The sequence below is a fragment of the Calidris pugnax genome, unplaced genomic scaffold (genome assembly GCF_001431845.1).
Source record: "Calidris pugnax isolate Ruff unplaced genomic scaffold, ASM143184v1 scaffold56, whole genome shotgun sequence".
Classification (NCBI taxonomy): domain Eukaryota; kingdom Metazoa; phylum Chordata; class Aves; order Charadriiformes; family Scolopacidae; genus Calidris; species Calidris pugnax.
In genome coordinates, this window is record NW_015090839.1 from 16,475,626 (window position 1) to 16,498,080 (window position 22,455).

The window sequence follows — 22,455 nt, forward strand, 5'->3', positions numbered from 1 at the left end:
GCATCCAGCCTTGCTCCCTGTGCTGTCAGGGAGGCTGAAACCTGATTTATTAATTCAATATGTTACTGGCCTTTTTTGAGCCATTTCCATGCTCAAGAGTCCAACCTGGGCAACTGCCATCCCCTCCAATGCATTTGAAGCATTACGGGCAGGTGCTTTGTGTTATTCTGTGATGGGTTCTTCTTCAATGCAATTCCAACCATGGTTGAGTGTGCAGGCAGAACCAAAGTTGAAGGCATAGAAAACCCAGAAAAGACAAATCCAGTTGTATAAAATAAGATAGAGAAATCATAGTTGCAGGACCCCAAACAATGATATGGTGGCAAGAACACTTAGAGAAGCCTGAAGGAGCAGCACCACCAACGTGATAGGAACCAGCAGCCCCAGTCCTCACTTGAGAGCAAGTGCATGCCTTGTCTGACCTCCCTGACACTTATCCTAATATTTCATTTTGTGACAAGAAACTCCAGCACTCCTGTAAGGAAGCGAGTCTCACAGCGAGGGCGCTGGAGACCTCAGGAGTGACCTTGGTTTAAGTAGCAGTCATCTGCCTGTGAGTCAGCCTGGAGGCTTCCTGTCATGAACATGTGTCTGTAGGCACTCTGAAGTCCATCTTAAGCAGCAGCTCTTGGGTGTGATGCAAAAATGTTCTCTGTGGTCAACACTTTCACAGGATCTAACGCCAGTTGCAGGTCCCAGGATGAGTCCTCAGTAGATTAGTCCTGCAGGTGGATCGAAACTGAGTTGGGAACCTGCTGCGTCTGAGGAGCAGCCAGTTTGTTAGGTGCAGGGGGCCATCCTCGACTTTGGTGATCCCCTTGTGCATCTCCTCTCCTTTTTTGGGAGCAGCAGCCCCACGCGTGCCCTGGGGACACGCTGCACCACGGCACCTGTGCTGGTCCTCGGGGCAGCGGGGCTGCAGGCGCCAGACCCAAGCCAAGAAGGCAGCAAACCAGACGGAGGCTAATATTACTCTTCCCAGAGGTTCAGTAGGTCACTGCTTCATCCTGTGAGCAACTCCAAATTTCAGGGCAGTGAGAGAATTGTTTATATTGGCTACTTGTACGAATGTGGAAAAAAAAAAAAAAAAAGGGTATTATGGGACTTCTGTTCTTTAATTCCAAAAAGAAATCAAACATGTCTAGACTGTTGCATGCATGTGGCTTTCTTCCAGGCTTCTCCCACCTGGAGCAATAAGCAGGCTGGAAATTCTCCACAAAAGAGTTTTCAACACCCATTTAAGAACTCTCTCACCCCATGCACACCAGCCGGCATCGACCAGCCAAATCCTATTAGGAAGCAACGTCAGAACGGGAAAGGGCTTTCAGGCGCAGGTCGCCGAAAGCCTCTGTGGTTTCCTCACCCCCTTTCCACAGAAGGAGACCGAGGACCTGGCTGGCAGCTTGCCCACGGCTGGGGCAGGGGGTGTGCAGGGGGGACATGGTCACCTGCCCTTCTGCAGGGAGGCTGTGGGAGCAGCAGCCACCCCCCACCCCATGGGGACACCCGCTGCCCTCCTCCTGCTCCATCCCCAGGGACATCAGAGCACATGAAGCAGGGCTGCAGTTCAGGCGTGGTTTTGGTGTTTTGTTGTTATCTAGTGAACTTGAAATTGCTGCTGACAAGAGATGTCAGAGCTGGCTGCAGAGAAAGATGCTTTCCCTTTAGGTAGGAAGCAGCCCGAGTTCAGACTTCATTCTCATCAGCTCACCAAGGAGACATGATGGCTCTGCCCTTGCAGCCCATCCAGCATGTCCCCTTTGGTAGAGCTGCCAGCCGGGGAGGTAGGAGGGCTGTGGGAAATAATTAGCAGAAGGCACAAGGGAGCTGCCGTGCTGATTGAAGCCCGAGGTCTACCTTGTCTGGCAGCAGCACCAGTGAGGCTGTTCAGAGGGACGTGGAGAACCGTGTGGTCAGGCACACATGAGACTGCCGTGTACCTTGGCTTTTTGAGAGGTTTCCCGGATCTCATAAACACTGAAGCTCAAGCTACCACGACCTATGTTGTGTTCAATCTTCTTCCAAGATTACCAGTCCCAAAATATTCATTCTTTCCCTCCGTATAGAAAGGAAGTTCCTTCTTAACCCATCACCGTAGAGATTTGTCCAGCAGAGGCAGAGGTGAGACACCAAGTACCTGCATAATCAGCTAGAGGTGGGAACCACCATAGGAGCTGGCTTCTGAAAGTCCCAGAGCCCCATTCCCTCCCTTTTCTTAGCAGATCGACAGAGTTACCTTCAAGTGGTGTCTCTGCTGCATGTCCTGACGCACAGACACCCAACACTTTGCCATCACCAAGTCTTTCCAGAGCTGCCAGGGACATGGGTAGAAGGTTTAGCCCTACGAGGAGAAGGCGGCCAGGGAAACAGGCAGTAGTTTTCACACTTTTCTCATCCAAAAAAGTCCAGATCATGTAACTTCCTGTGCAGGATGCAAAAGACAAGTATTTGAGAGAAGTTTTGAGAAATCTGCTCCTACAACAGTGAAGAGCTTCTGAACTCCGACAGCAAGTTTGGTCCCTGTATGAAATATTGCTTAGTGCTGGTGGAATGTTGCTACACAGCAGTAGGGTATAAGTAGGTCTAGATCATCAGACAGGAATCTTTCTAAAGCTATAAAACTTGAAACAAACGGAGAGCCGGGGTCAGACTGGGTCAGTTCCCCAGGGCTGGGGACTATTAAGAAGAACCCCCTGCTCGGGAAGGGGGTGCTCAGCCCTTCTGCTGGAAACACACTCTGACTGACCACATGTGGAGCTGGGGTTGGTCTGCAGGGCTGAGGACAACCCTGCTGCTCTGGGGGTGCCGCCTGCCCCCAGGGCCAGCATGTTACTACACACGGGGGGAGGCTGGCCAGGGCAGGAGGGAGGAATGGAAGCCCTTTCACCCATGTGGGCCACTCATACCTGAGCTTCTGCTTCTCCTATAGCAGGGCCAGCTCCTGGGCTGGGACAGGGGCCACACCAGTTTGGCAGCAAGTGGGATCTCTGACAGAGGAGGAAGGCAGGGGCTGCAGATGGGCTGTGGGGGAGCAGACGTGTCCCATCTGGTGGAGCCGACAGCTCTTAAGCAGATGGATAACGCTGTGGTTACACAGATGCGCTATGTCCAATCAGCTATTCATATATAATTCAAGATGTATGTGGTGACACGCTTTAAGCCCTATAGAAGAATCCAAGATATGTATGAGATTACCAAGCACTTACCTCGAGGGGTTATCGCAGCCCACTGCCTCGGTGGCATCCTCGTGCTCAGCACCAGCCATGTCCCCCCATCCAGCATCCCTCCTCCGCCGCTGTGATTTTCCATGGCCAGGAGCAACCTGGACAGAGCAAGGCAAGGAGGGGGTAATTACCACCATCATCTGAAAATGATTTCTTTGGGAAGCCGAGTAATTTGATCAGATACTTCCATCTTCTTCTACTGACTGCCCAGGGCCAAGCACGCTGCTTTCTTCACCAGCAGGACATTGTCTTGTTAATATTACATGAGTTATAAAAGGATGAATGAATGATACCTATAATTTGATTCCATTTCCTGCATGTAAAAAAAAAATTAGATTTATTTAAGAAAAGAAGAACAACTGAGTTATTATTCATCATGGAGTGCTCCACTGGGAAATGTTACAAAGCTACAGAGAAAAACCCAGGCTCCAGAGTCACCTCTTTGAGTTTAAAGTAATAAAATTTCTCCGGGAACATCCATAGATCTTTCACTAACACTAATTCAGCCTCTTCCTCTGTTTATGCAATGATGAATTCTCTGACTGATTAAATCGGCTCCCCCATCATACTTTTCATAAGAAGGGGACTTAAATCAGTTTGGTTTGTTGAAGGTAGCCAAGCACAACCAAAAAGTTTTTGGAGAATGATCCTCAAGCTGCTACTTTTCAGAGAGGAACCGGTAACCAAGCGTATAATAAACTTGGTGAACATCACCAGGACTGTTCAGTGAATTACTTTACTATGTCTCAAAGAGTGCGGATAGTACCGTGCAAGTACAACACAGAAGGGATTCTGTAGTCAGAATATCTGTATATCCCATCCTGTCTTTCCTCAGTCTGTTGCCATATGGAAGCAGGCACCCCACGGGTTGTTCTCCAGAGAGCTGTTTGCGTTCACAGATTTGAAAACATCAGTTTGAGTCCGGAGTAACAAGCAATGGCATGGCCTCAGTGCAGGGCTCTGAGGAGCCCCTCCAAGGCAGGATTCCATGAAGTTACAATCAGATTTGCACTATTATTGGTCCTTTTTCCATCTCCTCATCTGGCCATCATTTAGCAGCAGGGAAACTGTTGCCACCTGGCCGGGTGCTGCCATCAGGGCTGGCTCCAGCTGCCCCCTGGGCACAGCGCAGCCTGGGCAGCAGCACAAGGGGTGGGGGAACAGCAGAAAGAAACTGCAAAAGAGAAGAATCACAACCTGCCTTAGTAAGAAAATGGGCTGGAAGGGGCTTTTGTCTTTGTAACACAAGGCAAAGGTGGCTTTCACATTCACCTAAGAAGTGGGCAACCGGACCGGCAGCTGCAGTACCTTAGGGATGGCTCAGGTGGGCTTAACGTAGCTTCTGTTGGATGGATGGATGCCTCGTTACCTGAAATGACATTGGAGATGCTTCTTCCTCTCTCTGCTTGCCTCTCCAGTCCATCAGGCAGGTGCAAGCTCACCTCTGCAGAGCATTACGCGCTGTACCATTAAGTTCCAGCAGGAAATTATGCTGTTTAATACAAGATTGACAGGGGGGAACGTCCGTGCTGCTAACTTTTCCATGGTAGAGCCACAGAAGGTGTGGAAGAGTCAGCATCAGGCAGCCACCCAGCCACAGCCCTGCAGGCAAACCTTTCCCTTGGTGAGAAACCCCCAGGGCTGACCCGTGCTGCTGCAGCCACGGCGACCGGCAGCACGGCAACTCAACGCAGGCATCCTTGAACCTGCTCGGAGTTCTCTTTTGGTCTAGTTTTCCTAAAAGATGTTAGGAGAAGGTAACACCGAGTCTCCTGTTTTATACCCCTCAACCACACAATTCCCTGCTTTTCTGGCTGCTCCCAAAGCCCCCAGCTCTGTTTGCCTTTCCCATGCTTACTCCAGCCCTGACGTGAGGTCCACATTTTAGGTTCTCCTCTCACTTGCCAGCTTCCCAGCTCGTCCCCAGCCCTGCACGGCTTTGCTGAGGGGAGGAGACCCCTGTGGGCTGTCCCCATGGCCATGTGGGGTGGGGAGATGGGGTGAAGCGAGGTGCAGCCTTCCCATATCCCGCTCCCAGCAGCGGGGGCCGTCTCGGGACTCGCATCTTTTCTCTCTCAGGAGCCTGTCGAGAAGCCAGCACAAGCAGTAGGTGAGCACAAGGAGAAAAGGCCTCGTGATTTCTCTTTTGTCTAACAGCTATTCTTTTTCTCAAGTAATCAATCGGCCCAGGTTTGGCTTAAATGAGAACTTATTTGGTCCCCGGTAACGAGCAACGTGGAGGTCCTTCAGCATCAAAGCTGCTTTCCTTTGCCAGCACCAGCTCTATTTTCCCTTCGTCCGTCCTGCCTGACCCCCCGAGAGGCTGCTCCCAGTTGAGCTGCCTCACGAGTCACAGAATCACATGGGGTTGGAAGGGACCTCTGGAGATCATCTAGTCCAACCCTCCCTGCCAAAGCAGGTCCACCTAGAGTCACCACGTTGTACAAATTGAATCTTTGACAGGCCAACCTCTCCGAACACTGGATCCTTTTATCACATCTAGGATGCAAAGGAGAGGTGTTCCTGCAGCCCACGGGCTGGTCTGTAAGCGCAGTGGTAAAGCTTTTCCATCCACTCCGTGTCGGGGCGTGATGATGGCTCTGATCTCCTGGCTGTGAGGAGGCAGCAGCTCTGGGGTGTGACCAGTGCTGCCACAGCAGCCCAGCTTAAACAGCATGGCCTGTGTGTGTGTAAACCTACAGCTATGTTTTCATAGAACATAAACAAGGACAGGCAAACGAAAACAATCCAGATGAGCTGAAGGCCGAGCCGCATTCAGTTCCCTCTCATTAGGCTCAGTCCCAGGGGGTCTCAGCAAGGACACAAGCCCAGGTGCACCCTCCAGCGTGGTGGATGCCTCCACCCTGCTCTTGGCACCCAGCAGCCTGGTGAGACGTCAGGGGATCTACATGCAGTGGTGGCCCTCACTTGAAGGTTGGGGCTCATGAGACCAAACCTTTGGGAGGCTCAGCTTGGCTGCGATGGCACCTCTGGACCTTTGGCATTGATTCACTGCCCCAGTGCTGCTTTCTTGGGTGTTAAACATCTGTATCTAAGCAAAGTGAAGAAACACTCAAGTCTTTTGCTTGGTCCTCGTACGGGCCCGCGGGTGCTGAGATGGTCTGGGGTGTCCCAGGCAACAGAGCCTGATCTGCAGAGCCCTGTCCTTCTCACAGCCTTTCCTGCCTGTGACACCAGCTGCAAAGGACACAGCTATGCTTGTGTGCGTTGCCCAACTACCAGTAAAGGTATTATTAGATATATCAGTACCCATTTCGGGCCCTGCAGCCCACTAAACGTGTTTCTAATGATTCCCTGCTTGAGCTTAACGCTGGTTAATGCTCAACACTCTGAATGTACATTGCTCTGGTTTAACAGACAATGCTCAGACCTTTCAACACTGAAAAAACCTCTCCAGAAGCCTAAGCATTATCGCAACTTCTACATTTATCAGCCAAACTTTAAATCTCATAAAATATTAGCTCAACACAGTCCATTTTCTATGCCATTCCCTATCAGTTTGCACTATTAGTTAGCCACAATAATTTATTTTTTTTACTTCTTTTTTAGCTTTTGTCCCATATCAAGCCTTCCGTCGTTCCGCCAGCGCTGAAAGCAAGCTGACAGGACTGAAATTAGGTCATCCCATTTCCACAGCTGCTTCCCAGTCGCCCAGAGCTCCTCTAAACTCCAAGGCTTATTAATAAAACCCCCGTTATGCTGGCGGTTCAGAGACCTCTCCGTGCAGCTGGTTGAAAACTCCTGAGTGCAAATTATCCGCTCCTGGTTGTTAGAAGACACACAGCAAGAGCAGCAGTGGCTTCCCAGCAGTGGGGGCATCTCCCCTTGGGATGCTGCCCACCCGCTGCCCACCCTGCCTGACAGCAGACAAACTGCATTTCCAGCTCATTCTGGGCCAACACGAGGTTCCTTCTCATCTAGATTTAATTGAACACTCCTCCTTGCCCTTTATTGCATCTGTTTCCCTTAGGATCTTTTTTTTTTTTCCCCTCATTATTTGCCCACATTTCCTCATTTCTAATTCACAGCAGTGAACTTCCCGTTTTCACTGATTGCTAATTCTAAATACATATTTTATTACTGCATTTACTGCTCCTGCACCCAAGCTCATTTGCAAACCACCCGCACCCCGGTGTCTTGGTGGGGCTTTTGGACTTTCTAGGAAAATGTCCTAAAACTGTTTTAAGCCAGGGCTGGGGGGAAAGAAGCCACTGCTACCTTATATCCTGCTACTGGCAGCAGTCAATAGGGGGTTTGCACCCTGAAATGAAAAGGAAGGGTCTTGTATTGAGTGGTATCACTGAGGGAGGGAAACGGAGCTCTAGGGACTCCCCTCCCTCCCCAGTAAATCACTCCTCAACAGGGCAAGACCCTACTTCCCTCTGAAGGCAGGAGGCAGAGCACCCCCCTTCCAGCCCGGCTCCCACCAAACACTCCTGCTGCTCCTTTGGGGTTTTCCTTCCCAGTGAACAAGCAGGAGGAACCTGTCAGCTTTCCTCCGGCTTCGGAAGCTGAACCCATTCCCACGGGAAGCTCAGGAGAGCAGGACTGCCCCTGTCCCCGAGAAGAGGACTCCCTTCTGCAGCGGTTTCATGCCAGCAGATCTCAGCTGCTCATGGAACCATCAGCCTCCTCCTCACTCAGACTTTGCAGTTTAAATGTTGGGCTCCCCCCCTCACACACACACACAGCTGCACACAGATGAAATCCTTTCTTTTAGGCAGTATAATTGTTGTATGGTATGATCAGCTGAGGATTCCCTTTGGTTTAAACTTCACAAATGTAATCAGCTAAGCTCTGTAATAATTTTCTGTAATGATTTTAATCTGGCAAGAGTAAGACTAAAGTAGACTAGCCCTTTGGCTGGAAACAAACACTGGCTTTGGAAACTACAGGATAACACTGTAGAAACATCAAAGGTATTCCAGGCCCGGCAGCAGGAGACCTCAAGATGTGTCACTTGGACTGAAACCTTCCCATATTTGTGCAGATTTTCAACTTAAGAGCACAGCAAAGCGATTAATGGGCCATCACTCCTGCCATCTGCAAGGGCATCTACCGTCCCAACGTGTTCATTAACTGCTGGGAAGCTGGGCCACAAAACATCTGTATCTTTGACATCTATATTATTAGTGGAGGGAATGAGAAAATACGCCCTTCCTGGCCAGATAGGTGAAGAGCCCTCATGTTGGGTGGCAAACTGCAACAGTTTTGACTTTAAAAGTATGTGTAAGTAAGGAAAAATCTCCATCTAAGGCTCTAAATCTCTTCCCCTGTTGCTCAGACAGATTATCCTAGTTGGTCAGCCATTCAGGAATTCAAAACATTGCTACAGACTTTCCCAGCTTAAAAATAAGTCTTCCACATCATCAGAAACATGTAGGAGCTAAAAAAAGCTTCTTCATGGAAAGAGTAGAGACCTGCAGTTCTGGGTTCCTGGGGGCATTAACAAGCAACAGGGGTCGGTGGTGGCTGCCGTGGTCCCTGCATGCGGGTGAGCGCATCCCACGGCAGAGTCAGCACACGGGAAAGGCAAAATACTGAGAATATTTGGGAATACTTGGGAATTTGGGAGTGCTGAGTGTGTAGAGGGGGCTTATAAACAGCTCGAAGCACGTTACTTCCTTTCATGCCAGGACTGTTAAAACCTAGATTGTCTTTCCTGTCTCTCCCTCCACAGCTCAGAGAGGCGGGAAAAGCAGGCTTTTCTCATGCTTTGGAGAAAATTGTATTCAAGGATATAGTCCAAGCCAGGAAATGCCAGATCTGGCCGTAATATACTGGAAATGTTACTGAAGCAAAGAACATTGCCACATCCTGAGCTGGGGACAGTTTCATTTTTGCTTTCTAGGCACCCAGCGCTGCAAGTCTCTCTAGATCCTAGAGGGAAGAAAAAGGTACAAGGCTCCTTGAGGAGACACAGAAACCTCAGGAAAGGGAGGAGTGAGTTAGAGGAGGCTCTTGCCTTGGAGTTCTCTGTTTCTCTTGCAAGAATGCATTAGTTTTCTTTCCCCATTTTAACAGGCTGCGTAAAGATCACCCTGAAATAAAGCCCCAAGACTTCCTTCCCAACGTCCAAGGGCATCAACATCAACTAAAAATGAGGTGCTTTCCTTCAAGGATCTTCGTTCCACAAGTCCCAGGCAACATGAAGCTAAACCAGACAGCTGTACAATGGAAGAGAGGGAATCAGCTGGCCAAAATCGGGGACAACCTTGCTGCTAACAGCCATCAGTTGGGAAGAGGTGATCCCTGCTGGGTGACACACCAGTGGCTGTGAGGCTCGGCTGTGGCTTCCCAATCAGTGATCTAAGCTGCCCAAGCTCAAGTGTGAGAAGTCCCTTCTGTTAACATATTGCTTAGGCTTTTCCCAGCTAGAATTACAAGCAGGTGATGAAGTTTTATGCAGAACCTAATGGGTATGTAGTGTAGGAGGGTTTTTTTTTTTGTTTGCTTGTTTTTATATACATTTCAACTCCTTTCCCAGTCCCTGACAGAACTCGGTTCTGAAGCTCACGCTGCTTCTTTCTGCTGTACATCTACATTTCACAGAATCTTCTAGGTTGGAAGGGACCTTAAGATCATCTTGTCCAACCGTCAACCTAACTGACAAAAATAGACACCCACACAACAAACAAGAAGCAACACCATCACTAAACCATACCTCCCAGCACTACATCAATCTGGCTTTTGAACACCTCCAGGGATGGTGCCTCAACCACCTCCCTGGGCAGCCTATTCCAAAGAGTTCAAAATGTATCTCATCAGTTTTTAACCTTACCTGCTGAGGTAAAGCCAAAGCTCTTTAAAAAGATGCATCAGGATTGCCTTGAAGCAAGTTTTGTTTCAGGGAAGCAGAACTCGACCGTTGTTGTTCTGGAAGCAGGACACTTACACCCAAGACTTTGACAGAGAGAGTACGGTTAGACCATTTTGAAACGACCAGAAAGCAAACCCTATAAATGGGTAGGAGCTGGTGTTTTCAGCTGTTGATACTGCTACAGGCAGCTGTGGTTTGTGAAGTAAAATGCTGCAGACCACTGGCTCATGGTAGTGTGGTCCCAGAAGTAGTTTCTACCTAGAAACAACCAACTTCTGTAGCATCTGATCACACAAAAGCGCTTGGTGTATAGCTAGGGGCATCGTCTGGCTGTGAAGGACCTGGTCCCCATCAAAAGTTCAAATTCAGGAAGGTTTTTTGCCTATTTATAGGAACAGTGAAAACATTTTTTGCTGATTTGTGCCACCTACTTCCAAACAGCCAGTGTGCCAATGGCAGCTCCAGCAGAGGGACAACTCCCATCAGCTCCAACGGCAACGATGATGCCAACCCACATCTGCACAGCAGCTCCAGAGATGCTGGCTGATAATCCAGGCCAGAACTGAACAGAGAAATACTCATGAGAGAGAAGAGCTGAGCCTGGCAGCCATACCCCTGAACAAACAGCTCACTGGTTGGGCACTCGTTTGGGAGGTCTACAGGAAAATAATAAATAAACCCAACCACACACATGCCAGCTGATTTGGAAAGGACAGTTCTCCCAGGCCCAAGACAAGCAGGGTGTGCATACGGCTGGGTCAGCATCTCCCTCTTGCTCCCTGTGCCAAAGAAGATCACAGGAGGTGGAGAAGGGAGAAGGAGAATTCTCTGGCATTTTCTCAGCAAACTGTAAATCGGCAGAGCTGGGGTCAGGACCCTGCTCCAGTATTTGGGGAGCTGTTTGCCATTTCCTTTCCCCTTTGCATTTCAGACCAAGAAGAACAAAGCCCGCTCCTGAGTAAGGCAACAGCCTGATGCTTGGGTTGTTCAGGACACTCAAGTGAAAGGCAGGAGACCCAGCTTCCAGTCCTCCACTGGAACCAGGCAGAGCACAAGCATCAAATCCAGACTGCTCATTCCCTACAGCAACACAACACACTGACACCTCTTCTGAAGTTTCACTGCTGCTGAAACACACAGCCACTAAAGAAAACTTTAGCAAACTTGCCACAACGGGGGGTGCGTGTGTGTGCGTTTCTGGGGGGCTTTTGGTTTGGTTTGTCCCCCCCCCCAAACAACTTCCATTTTCTCAGTAGGTGTTTGAAACAAAGTTCTCCTTCATGCTCGTACAGCATCAGCTGGGTTAAGTAGTTCACCCTGGCCCAGCAGTGAACTCATGTGTTTTATAAATTATGTTATGTGCTAGAATTAGCTTATTAGAGAATTCCTGAAGAACTAGGTGCCTACGCTCACGGTAACTCAGTCGTGGCAGCAATGTGTATGACTCTCTGGTACCCTGCAGACCCTTCATCAGAGCTCTGAGCTTCCCAGGTCTGGCAAAAACCTCCCCAGAATCTGAGTGGGAGAAAACCAGAGAAAGCATCAGGTGCCAATGGCCTCTCTCTCAATAGCACTGCCTGGAGAAAGATGAAAACTCACCAACAGGAATCATTTTAACTCAATGACAACGTAATAAAAATCCTGTCTTGCTCTTGTGTGCAAACAGCAAAATAAATAACTGCGAATGAAAGCATCCCAAGACCTCAGTAATACTGAGCCACAGCAGCTTCTCTCTCTCTGTTCACTGGGAGGTGACAGTGCAGGCACGTACAGGACCTCAGAAGTAGACCTAATTGCATTTATCTTCTAAATATTTGAGGAAGAATGCTTTTCTAGCCACCAAGCGACATAGCTTAAAGCAGAGATTAGGACCAGGTTTCAATCACTTATTCCATTATGAAACTTAAGGAGAAAAAAAAAATCCACTGCAATTTTTGAAGATAAAAAGTTCTGAAATAGTTGTCCCTTCCCAATTATTCTTCCAACAGAGATGGGCTGGATTTCAGAACATACTGCAATCAACTGGTATGGTCATGGCCAAACCCCTGTGCTCTTCCCTTCTCTGGGCAGCTGTACCTCTCCACATGGGCTTTGCCTGCGAGAAGGAGCTGCTCCTCCACAGCAAAGTGTCATCTCCATTGGGCCACTCACTTCAGACAAGACCCCCCAGCTCTGGCAAGAGGATCACTTGAGAGCTGGGAAAACCCCAGCAGAAGTTTGGTTGATAGATCTCGTATCCTCCTGTATCTATGAAAGGGTGAATACCCCAGCCCAGAGAAGCCTGGTGCCTGCCTGCTTCAGAGGGAGAGTCAGCTTTGACTCTCTCACAAACAGGTTGGTTTTTCATTCATTAACAGAGGAAGATGAAATAAGCTTGTAGGTATATATATATAAAAAAAGAGCTTCTTTAAAGATCAATCTTTCTCTGCCCCGAGTGTTGGGAAGAGATGCTAAGGGAGTTTTCTTCCCCACTGATAAGATTTTTCTGGAGATGAACTGTACAACCTGGCCCAGCAAATGTCCTGCCATAACCAGCTGCACCATAAGCAAACAGCGGGTGGCCAACGAGGCAGTTCAATATTTACACAACCTTTTCATTTCTCAGTCCGTGGCACAGATTTTAAGAAAAGGTGAAATCACTTCAGATAAACTTGTAAGATTTTCCACGGAACAGCCTTTCCCTCTGTCCCCAGAAGCGGGGAGCGGCAACCCCAAACACCCAGCCCCACTCCCATCCTGCAGCCCAGGAATGGCCAGTGCACAGCAGGGCTAGTGGCCCAGCAGGGCTAGTGGCCCAGCGTGGGGACAGCCAGCAGAGGCACAGCATTGAGGAAGGGCGGCTCTTGCCACTGCTGGCTCCCTGCAGCAGCCGTGCTGCCCCTGCTTGCTTGATTTTATTTGCTCTTTTCCAGAGGCCGCAGCTGCCCAGCGCTGATAACCCTTCTCAGTGTCAGGAGGTGAAGCCACTGATTGGGAAGTCACAGCTCTGGTCTGCACTGACACTTCCTGCAAACAGAAGGTTAGGATTGCAGCCCACCTTCCTCCTCCTGCCCCACAGAGGCTAGAAACAAGACGCTGCAGAGAGGATGGGGGGCTGTCTTTGGGGAAACCACAGCACACCTTTATGCCCAGAGTCTGTCGAGGAGCCTTAACACCAAACCCCGGAGCTTTTATTCTGCTTTTGAAAACAAACAAAAGAACCAGAAAGCGAGACCACAAGGCATTGGAGATAACACTAAAAAAAGATGACCATATGTCAAAGGAGAGTGGAGATGCCCATTCACCAGCAATCTGGGCATTCTTCAGAGGAGAGCCGAGCCTAAAAAGTGACAACTGAAAAAATTTTCCAATGTAAAGGACTTTTAAAAAAATAAAAAAAATAAAAAGCTTTTGACTCAGCAACCTCAAGATTTTGGCTAAAGCCCAGCATTTACAATAAGGTGTTTTTACAACCAAGGAGAACGCTCCTATAGTGATCTTGATTGCAGCACTCTAAAATAGAATCAGTCCAGAACAATTTTTTCAATAAGGCGACAATACATCAGCTTGTCCTTATTGTCACTTTCACTCCTGTTTCAAAACATCCCTTTCTTTCCACCTTCTTACGCCCTTCTTAAATACGACATTGTATCTTCCAAGTTCTCACTTAGTGAAGCTGACCAAGGGTGGGCACACAGCCCATGGCACACAGTAAGACAATTTTCCAACTCGTGTTCTTCACTCTCTGCCCCACACCGTTCCCCCCCAGCATCCCTTCTCAACTGCTCCCTTACTTCCACCATGTTTTAACAGGGCATCTTCCTCCTTTCCCCAGGTACCAGGTGGCTGTGCATATGAAAGTTATTCTGAGACCAGAACAATTAGTGTACTGCTAGAGTCATACCAAAAGCAAAAATCTCCAACTCCTTAAAATAATCTGATCCTTCCTCAGTACTGGGTTGAAAGCCCATGACAATTAATGGGGTCAGAAGAAGCCTCTTTTTCTGTTGTCAGCACTGCAAGACACAAACAAGTGGTTTTCCTGTCTTTTACCGGTGGTTTCTTTTCCCTTCACACTCCGACTCCTCTTACCTTGTGGCTGGGGAAGCAAGTGCAGTTCCAGCATGCCAGGACTGAGAGGACTCACAAGATACTCCATCAAAACCAGAGCCCAGGCAGGAAAGGACTCTTGAACGTTACACCAGCTCCTGGCAGACAGAGCTACACTCTTGCTCCGGTTCCAATTGCCAGAGTTGGAGTCCCCAAGTCCTCACACGTGGGGACGTTTCTCTGAAGCTCTCCTAAACACACACAGCTCTGCTGAATCCACCCACCAACCTGCAGTGGTGGGAAACCAACCCCCATCTCCAATGCCAACCTCTTTTGAGCTTTGGGCTAAGAAAACTGCTAAAAAAAGCAGTTTTCAGAAGTTAGCAAGTGTTGCTGTTAACGTGCACCGGGGACATTATCCATTCTGCTACTATTTTCTCTTTGGCCCACTGCCTCCCAAAAGTAAGCACAGGGGGGAAGGGGAGGGCACAATCAAAACACATCCCAACACTGACAATCAGATTCTTAATGATAATAATGAATCTCTACGTGTTAAACTCACGGAAGGGCCCGTTTCAATGCCTGATTTTTAATAGCCCTTGGTTAGAGTGAGGCCTACGACATAACACTTTCCTCTTGGCAAACAATCACATTTTAGTACAGTGATGACACTGTGTTATTCAGTTCTTTTCTTTTAAAAAACCCACAAAATTGAATGTCACCATGGGAACAGTCTAAAGTTGATTTTGGAAAGAGGCTCATTTCCTATAGCTTTTCTGTTGGCATAAAAATAATGTCACTGAACTGTATCAGAAGCAAGTGTTTTATGAAGTTTCGTCTCTAAAGATACCAGTCAGTTCTGAAAATATCCTCCCTAATGATTGCATTTCTTTAGTTTCTGAAGCAGAATAAGGGGCCCAGAAAGGCTTCTTTCCTGTTTTCCTCAACAAGAAACACACCCCAAGCTACCACCAATGTGATCTAATTCAATCATTCTTCCGCCTGTAATGTGTAATAAGTGTCAGTATGGAAAAACTCCTCCTCAGAAGAACAATTAAAAGTTAAAGCAGTCATCCTGGTTGGCTGGCTGAACAAACGACACATGTTCACACAAGAATAATTCAGTCAACCGTCTTAATAAGGATTTACTTTAAACAGAACCTTGTATGGGTACACTAGACTCAGTCTCATTAAGGAGTAAGTTGGATTTTTATACAGCATGAACCATTGGCAATCTAAAACAGACCCACTGAAGAATGGAATGGAGAATCAAACGCAATGTTTCAGACCCAAGCTCTATGTGCCTTTAATACTTTCTTTTTCCTTTTTTTTTGAGAGAGAGTGCACACTACGACAGACATTTGCATTTATCATGTTTTTAACTTCTTTTCTAAGGACGAACTCTCTGAATCTGCGTCTTCCAACTCCGCTCTGTGTCTTTTCAGTCCTCCGAGAGACTGAGCGCTCTCAGCGCCCGCAGGGTGCAAGTCAGCAGCATCCTCCCTTGTGCTCAGGCTGTAGCTGTTGGAGCCCAGCTCAGACAGGCAGCAGTCTTTGTGCAAGGTCACACCCGTCTGTGCAAGGTTGCCACGATCAGCGTTCGAGCGCCCCTGTAGTCCCTGCGTCCCAGCCTCCTGCTCCCCACAGCTCTGTCCGTTGTTGAAGCAGGAGGGGCGAAGATGCAAGTGGCCGTTGTTGTTGTGGTTAACGCAGGAGGTGTCGAGGCTCCTCTCCTCACTGTCCTCAGTCTGGTTTCTGGAGCAGTGACCCGACATGCTGCAGATGGCCACAGCGGAGAATGGAGGGACCAGTGAGTGATGGCTTGATGCTGGTTGACAGTTCTGGTTATTTTTCTGTTCCACAAGTCCTGCCGTCTGAATGCAAGGTTCTTCAGTACAACTATTTAGCCCTTTGCGGTTAGCTTTTCCATTGAGTTTTGTAGTCTCAAAAGGATGCTCTATACCTCCGCTGCTAGCATCTTCAGATGTGTTCTCTTGACCCTCCGTCCGCCGCTGATTGTCACATTCATGAGCTTGACCATTACTAGAATTTTCTGTCAAGCCACGTTCTTTTAAAGTTTCTTTGTTGTGGCTTTCGGTAGAAAGAGCTGGGGAACCTTGAGGACCTACTGAACTCAAGTTCCTAGCATCTTCCTTATTTAGCGAGTGTGACGTACTGTGCCTTCCACTAGTTCCTGGTTTCCCTTCATCATTGTCTCCATCTCCTCTGGAGGATTCACCATCTTTACTAGCCGAATACGATATGTAAGAATAATGAAGCCATTTGTAAGCTTTGTAAATCTTTCTCTCCACTGATTCGCTGTCTGAACAAGGAGAAGTCCTTTCTTTGAGAACTTCTTTGTTGGCTGAACTCCTTTCTGGTGAAGAAGCTGGAGAAGAAGAAAGATCATCTACTTTGATCTGGGGGTAATCATAGATGTCCTCACCTATGTAGGGGGTCACGTTCTCCGTGTTAGTGCTAGTCCTTTCCTCCTTTTGCACCTTCTGCCGGCGCCTCAAGGCGTTGCGTTGCCTCATAGACGTGCGTCGTTCATTCAGTTCCTCTTCATCTTCTGTGCTGCTGCTGCTGCTGAAGCTGCTGGATTCGTTCTCCTCAGGGCTTGGGGACCGCGGTCGTGGGAAAAGGTCTGTATCCAGTTCTGCCTCACAGGTATTGTCATCGGAGTCAGACTCATTGGAAAGAGCCAGGAGACGTTTGTCCTGATACTTCCTCAGCGCGGAGAGCCTCTGCTGACGGGAAGCCACGTCTTCTCTGGCCGAGGGGGATTCAGTTGATCTTAAGGCCCTTAAGTTATAGGCAGTTTCGTCAGACTCTTCAGCCACGTGTGGTGGGGAGTGATGCAAAGAGGCAGAGGACTCCGACTCGCTGTAAGCGGAGCGCTCGCTCACTCCTGCGTGGAGCTGCAGGATGGTGCTCTCACTGAGGTCACTGTCTGAGTCTGAGCTCCAGCCCTCGATCTCCCGGCGCACCAGGGAGTCGAAAAAGGCCATCATCCTTGGATCTTCCTGGACTGACTGGTTGGCATAATCATGGGACAATCCACTACCACTGTTCAACACCAGGCTGATGTACTCTTCGTGAGTGTAGAGGCAACGCGAATCGTCCTCAATTCTACCATCGAGATCCCCCGTGCAGTCAGGCTGCTTGTAAGGACTCCAGATCTGCAGCAGAAAACAAAGAACATACGTATGTCTTTGAATTCATAGGCTATTATAAGCATTTGAAATAGAACAGTAGCGCAAATACCCAGAACAATTGCAAGTTGCAGACTGTTTTTATTAAATTTTACTCATCAGACCCATACTTACAAGTATTCCGGAGATGCGGGGTTTTTTTCCTCGCCTTTTACAAATGTGTTTTTCCTGCAACTGCTTTCACCCATCCAGAATTTGAAAGCTTTCACACCGCAGATTATCCATCATTCCAATATTTCATTGTGTAATAATTTCTCCCAAATTGCAGGACTCTATTTTTATGTAAGAGGGGATGCTTACTCACTAAGGGTAAGAATAGTTTGTTGCCTGTAACAGAGTCTTAGCGCTAATGAAGGCACTTGTTTCCCAGGAAACTGGGGTTGCTTGTGCCAGTGATGTAGAGAACATTTCCCCCAGCTGCACAGCCCGTCACACCTGATCAGCAGGCGGGGAGCTCAACGTGTGGAGGTGAAAAGCAGAGCTGCACTGTACCCTCCAGGCAACAGTCATGAAGGAAAGAAAGCATCCAGCATCCTCTCAGGACACAGCAGCGGTTTTGGTTAGTAGGGAAAGGTGAAGGAGAAGAGTTTTACTGAAAGCTGCTTCTGAAGTGGAGAGAACAACATTGTGAAGTGTAATGATTTCACCAATAGCAACAGCCTTGACTGTGCTGTACATCCTCAGTTTCCTGGTGTGGAGGGGAAAATAAAAATTAAGAAAAAAAGCCCCAGAGAAGATCCACCAATATCCCTAAGAAAACTGGTAATCCATACCAACATAGTAATAGTAATCCATAGCTAACATAGTAGTTGGATCCGCATCCCTTTCTCAGTTTTACTCATGGATTTGGAGGCAATTTGTTAAAGGCACACATTGGACAACCCTATCACCTTATTCTAGATGGACAGTTAACGTGATGGACAACACTTACAGTAAGCAGAGTGAGTATGTAGCTTATCCACTATACTGCCTTAAAGTTCTGCTTATAAAATACCTGATTTTAGTCATGCTTTGCTTTTAGCCCACTAACAAGCCCAGGGAAAAAAACCTATACGAGGCTGGCCTTTTGAGATAGACTTGCAAAAAACATCTACCTCTTTTCCCCAAAAGAAATCAGTCAAGTTTTGTTCCAAAGAGACAGAACCACTAACAAGAAAAGTATTTTTGCCTGTATAAATGAGATAATCAGCACTCATCCCATAGATGCGTAGTTAACACATGCAACATAATCTGATACTACCATGACAAGCACTATAAAAAAAGCCCACGAGAATGCCAATAATTTGGTATTCACAGAGATTTTCAACAGTGTACTGTAAAACCACACACCTTTAATATTGGAAATAAAACAAAATAAATTATCTTGCAGCTACTTGTTCCACACAGCCACATTTTAGATGTACAGGTAACCTATATTCTGGAATTCTCCCAAAACTGAATGCCTTTACTTCGCATCCCCTGTAATTTATGATTAACAGAGCTTCCACATATGATCTGGCTATAGATCATATAAAAGAGACACTATTCCAAAATTAAAGTGGGTTGCAGATACACCTTCTTCTGTATGGCAACCATCAAGCTGCTTTCAGAGCAAAGGCAAAGGAATTTTACATTGCATTACATCGGCCTTTTCCTAGGAATGTGCCTCATTATCAAAGTATATTCATTATTTGTACTTAATTGCTATTTTTATTATTTGCAGTATGTAAGTAAATTCTCTTCTAGTACAGTTCATTAATATAATACTTGAAACTGGAATGAAGACAGTCTCCACTGGTTCAAGCACTGCGCTTACTAGACACCTATCTCAAGGGACAAACATCAAGTTTGGATAAAGATAACAAAACCCAACATAAGCCCACTATGTATAGACTTCCATCAGCCATAGTTAACCTTTTTGAATTATTCGAGAGAACAGAAAGAATCTGCTTCGCCTCCTAAATACAACATGGGAAAGAGTCTTCTCTCAGTGGGTGCACGAGAGAGACTGTTGATTCAGGGATACACCAAGTTTTTTAACAGAAAAATAGAACTCTGCTTGCTCAAAGGACTATTCTGACTTGCTGCCTTCTTGATGATTTAACTAGCACACATCCAGTACCTTCTCTCACAATTTATCAGATCTTTTTGCCTCTTTGTCCCACTACCGAGCACCTCAGCAAGTAGATCAGATCTTTTCATATTTAAGAATCATATAGCTTCTTGTAAATCACAGATATAAATGCTTCATACTGTATGCCTGGGCAAGCAGGCTGGCATGGCCCTTCCTCAAATAGCCTTAGCAGTGCTAGATTGATCACTAGGTTTTCTAAAACTTTTTTTCTTCTTTGTTTTAAGCAAAATTAGAGAACTCTTAAGATTCTGTATAAACCAATATAGATGTAGAAGAGGTAGTCTGCTCTGAAGTCTTTCTGGAAAGGTCTGTTTTATAATGAAAAGTCATCTAAAAAGGTACATAATGTGTGCATAGAGAGATCCCATATCCTCATTAGTGCTACCAGGTATTTCTGCAAGCACCAGAGAAAATACAGCAGTGCTCAACATTGAAGAGATAGCTACACTACAAAGAGTCCATAGTGAGGCTTTTCCATTCCAAGACAGATTTATTCAGAGAGAAGGAGTAAATAACAAAGAGAAGCCAAGGGAATTCAGGATGAATACCTGTTTGTATAGGATCAGATGTCTCTGGAGATTGATACCCTTACTTCTTGGACATTTTGCCATGAGAGAGTGCAAGGGCCTGCCAGAGTCCCAGAAAGAAATCAGACTAAGAATCTATCCTTGGCAGAACTGGGAGGTCTTTAAAATGGCAGCAACTGGTCCAATGCCCTCTGTGGCATCCGAAATAGGCTTCTCTGTAAATGGAATGCCTTTGGCTTTTTCTCATCCTCTGACTGATGCCATATCAAGGAGGAATGTGAGCAAATTGGAGAAAATAAGCTGGCAAATCATCCCACTGAAGCAGCAATCTATCATGAAGTTCTTTCTCTGTGAGAGGATTAAGGAGCTGAATATTAGTCACTGATGCCCCGAGTATGGATATAAAAATAGGAACAACAAAAAAAACAGGGAGTACAAAACTGGTTCTCTACTTCAGCAGAGATGCTATAGAGAGCATCTTTGAATTGCTTGTATTCCATGGTGGCAAACCCCCAGATTTGAAAACAAAAAAAGTAGTTATGCCCTTACTGCGAGAATAATTAAAACCAGCCATATTAGATTATCTGATTAGGCAAAGGCAGCTAGCCACAATGACATTAATCTGTCACCATAGCAACATAGGCAAATAGACTTTGCTATCTTTGATATACTGATTATTTTTAAATAAATGGGACCTACAACAGTTGTGCTCAGTTGCACAGTATTACATTTCCAATACAAAACAGTATTTCTTTCCGAAAAATCTTTATGCACTTTATCTATTTTATATTTTGGAACTGTCTTCTAAGTGCATAATTCTCCTCTAAGCCCCACATATCAGAGGGAAAGCCTCATTTCTTTCTCCTGCAATGCAATTTGTTTTCCTGCCAGCACATCCAAATGTCTCACACACTTAACTGAGGGAAAAGTGGTATTTTTCGGTTTTATGTTGCTTTAGCCCTTGTGGCAAATGCCTGCTGCAAATAATAATTTTAGTTCACAACTGTGCTTTTCCATACAATTGTACTGACGTTCAGGTTTTTGAAATGGATGGCAATGAACATTTCAGTTGGGTTGATGTGTCCAGCACACACTGCCGGGAGTCTAGGCTTCTAGTATTCTTTACCAATGAGCTTGTTGAGTCTTATTTTAGGTTTCTGAAACCACCTCACTTGAATATTCACACCCCCCCTGCCTCTCATCTTATCCATTGTATTCTCAGCCTGAGCAGAATTCAAACCCTAAACCACTGAGTTACTGAATTACATTCTTGCAGGTGCTTTACAACAAAATAAAACTAAAGCAAAAAGCCCATAACCACAAAGGTCAAAATCATTCTTGTGAATACTATTCATTTCAGCAACACTAGGCCTGAGATGAATTTCTATCTCATTTGCAATCAGCATTAAAATAGCAAGTGTGTTGGCAGAAGCACGTGGAACTATTGAATGGCTCGTCTGTATCACGCCTTGATGCTGGTGCTATCAGTTCCTCACTTCTAGAAGTACTAAATTTAGGCCAGCTAGTCTAAAAATTAAGGGCTCAGACAAACAACTACTTGCATCCACATTTTTAATTCATCACAGGGTTTCTACAATTGAGGGAATGGAATACCAGCCAATCACAGTGAAGTTATCTTCTGTGATTTCATTCCAGAAAGATTTTTAGAAGACACTTGGAGGACAGTTAAAGGAAGGACATTTCCTAAGGAACTGAGAAACAAACAAATAAAAACCAACAAAACAAGAAAACATAAAAAACCCTATCACATTTATTTATGGCTTTTCCTGTTCTCAACTTCTCTGAGCAAGCACATCAAGCATTTGTATGGGGGAAAGACAGCCATGCACGGGAAGGAATTGTGTTCCCAGCTGGTTTTAATGCAGTAAATAGCCCCTCAGAACTGCTGGTGGTGCTTTTCCTGGTTTGCCCTTGTGCTAGTGGCAGTTACCAACCTCCAGCCTCTCTGCAGAAGTAGCTGGAACGAAGAAGAAACCACCATTGTATGGTCACCCACAAACCACTGTTCACTAAGACAGTACCTTTTAAGAGCAAAGTCACGATGATCAGACAGGACAGGAGCCTTAAAACAACCTGATCCCCAAACAAGGCACACTACAAGCCGAGACAAAACGACATACAACAAAAGGGTAAGAAGTTCTGGCTCGCTAATAAACTTAACACATGAAACACCCTTCCCTTAATTTGTTTCTAGCTTGCAATGGGGGATTCAGTTCCTTCAAAGCAGCTCCACGAGTTCCATTGCACACACTGCGACACAACAGGCGTTCTCTTCTGAGGAGGCAGTCAAGCAGAGGTGTCTTTGAAAGAGTTACACAACCTGTGACTGGAGCCTTAATCAAACTAACCTTTTAATCACTAGGTAAAAAAACACAAACCCCGCCGAAGCCCTAGCAGAAGTACACAAAAGCAACACAGGGGATGTTTATACCAATGCTAATCCAACAGTCTAAGAACACTCATGCAGGAAGGATTCATCGGGTGA

General features: G+C 46.6%; 1 protein-coding gene across 2 annotated transcripts in view; it reads right to left on the reverse strand.

Moving 5' to 3' along the window:
* Positions 1 to 15,214: 15,214 nt before the first annotated feature.
* DCAF5 (DDB1 and CUL4 associated factor 5) overlaps positions 15,215 to 22,455 on the reverse strand; it is a 71,872-nt gene continuing 64,631 nt past the window's right edge. For both annotated transcript variants that reach the window (XM_014941966.1, XM_014941965.1), the window contains exon 9: positions 15,215 to 17,276. In XM_014941966.1, the coding sequence (XP_014797452.1) occupies positions 15,465 to 17,276 (1,812 nt within the window). In that variant the 3' untranslated portion in view covers positions 15,215 to 15,464. The remainder of the gene's footprint in view (positions 17,277 to 22,455) is intronic.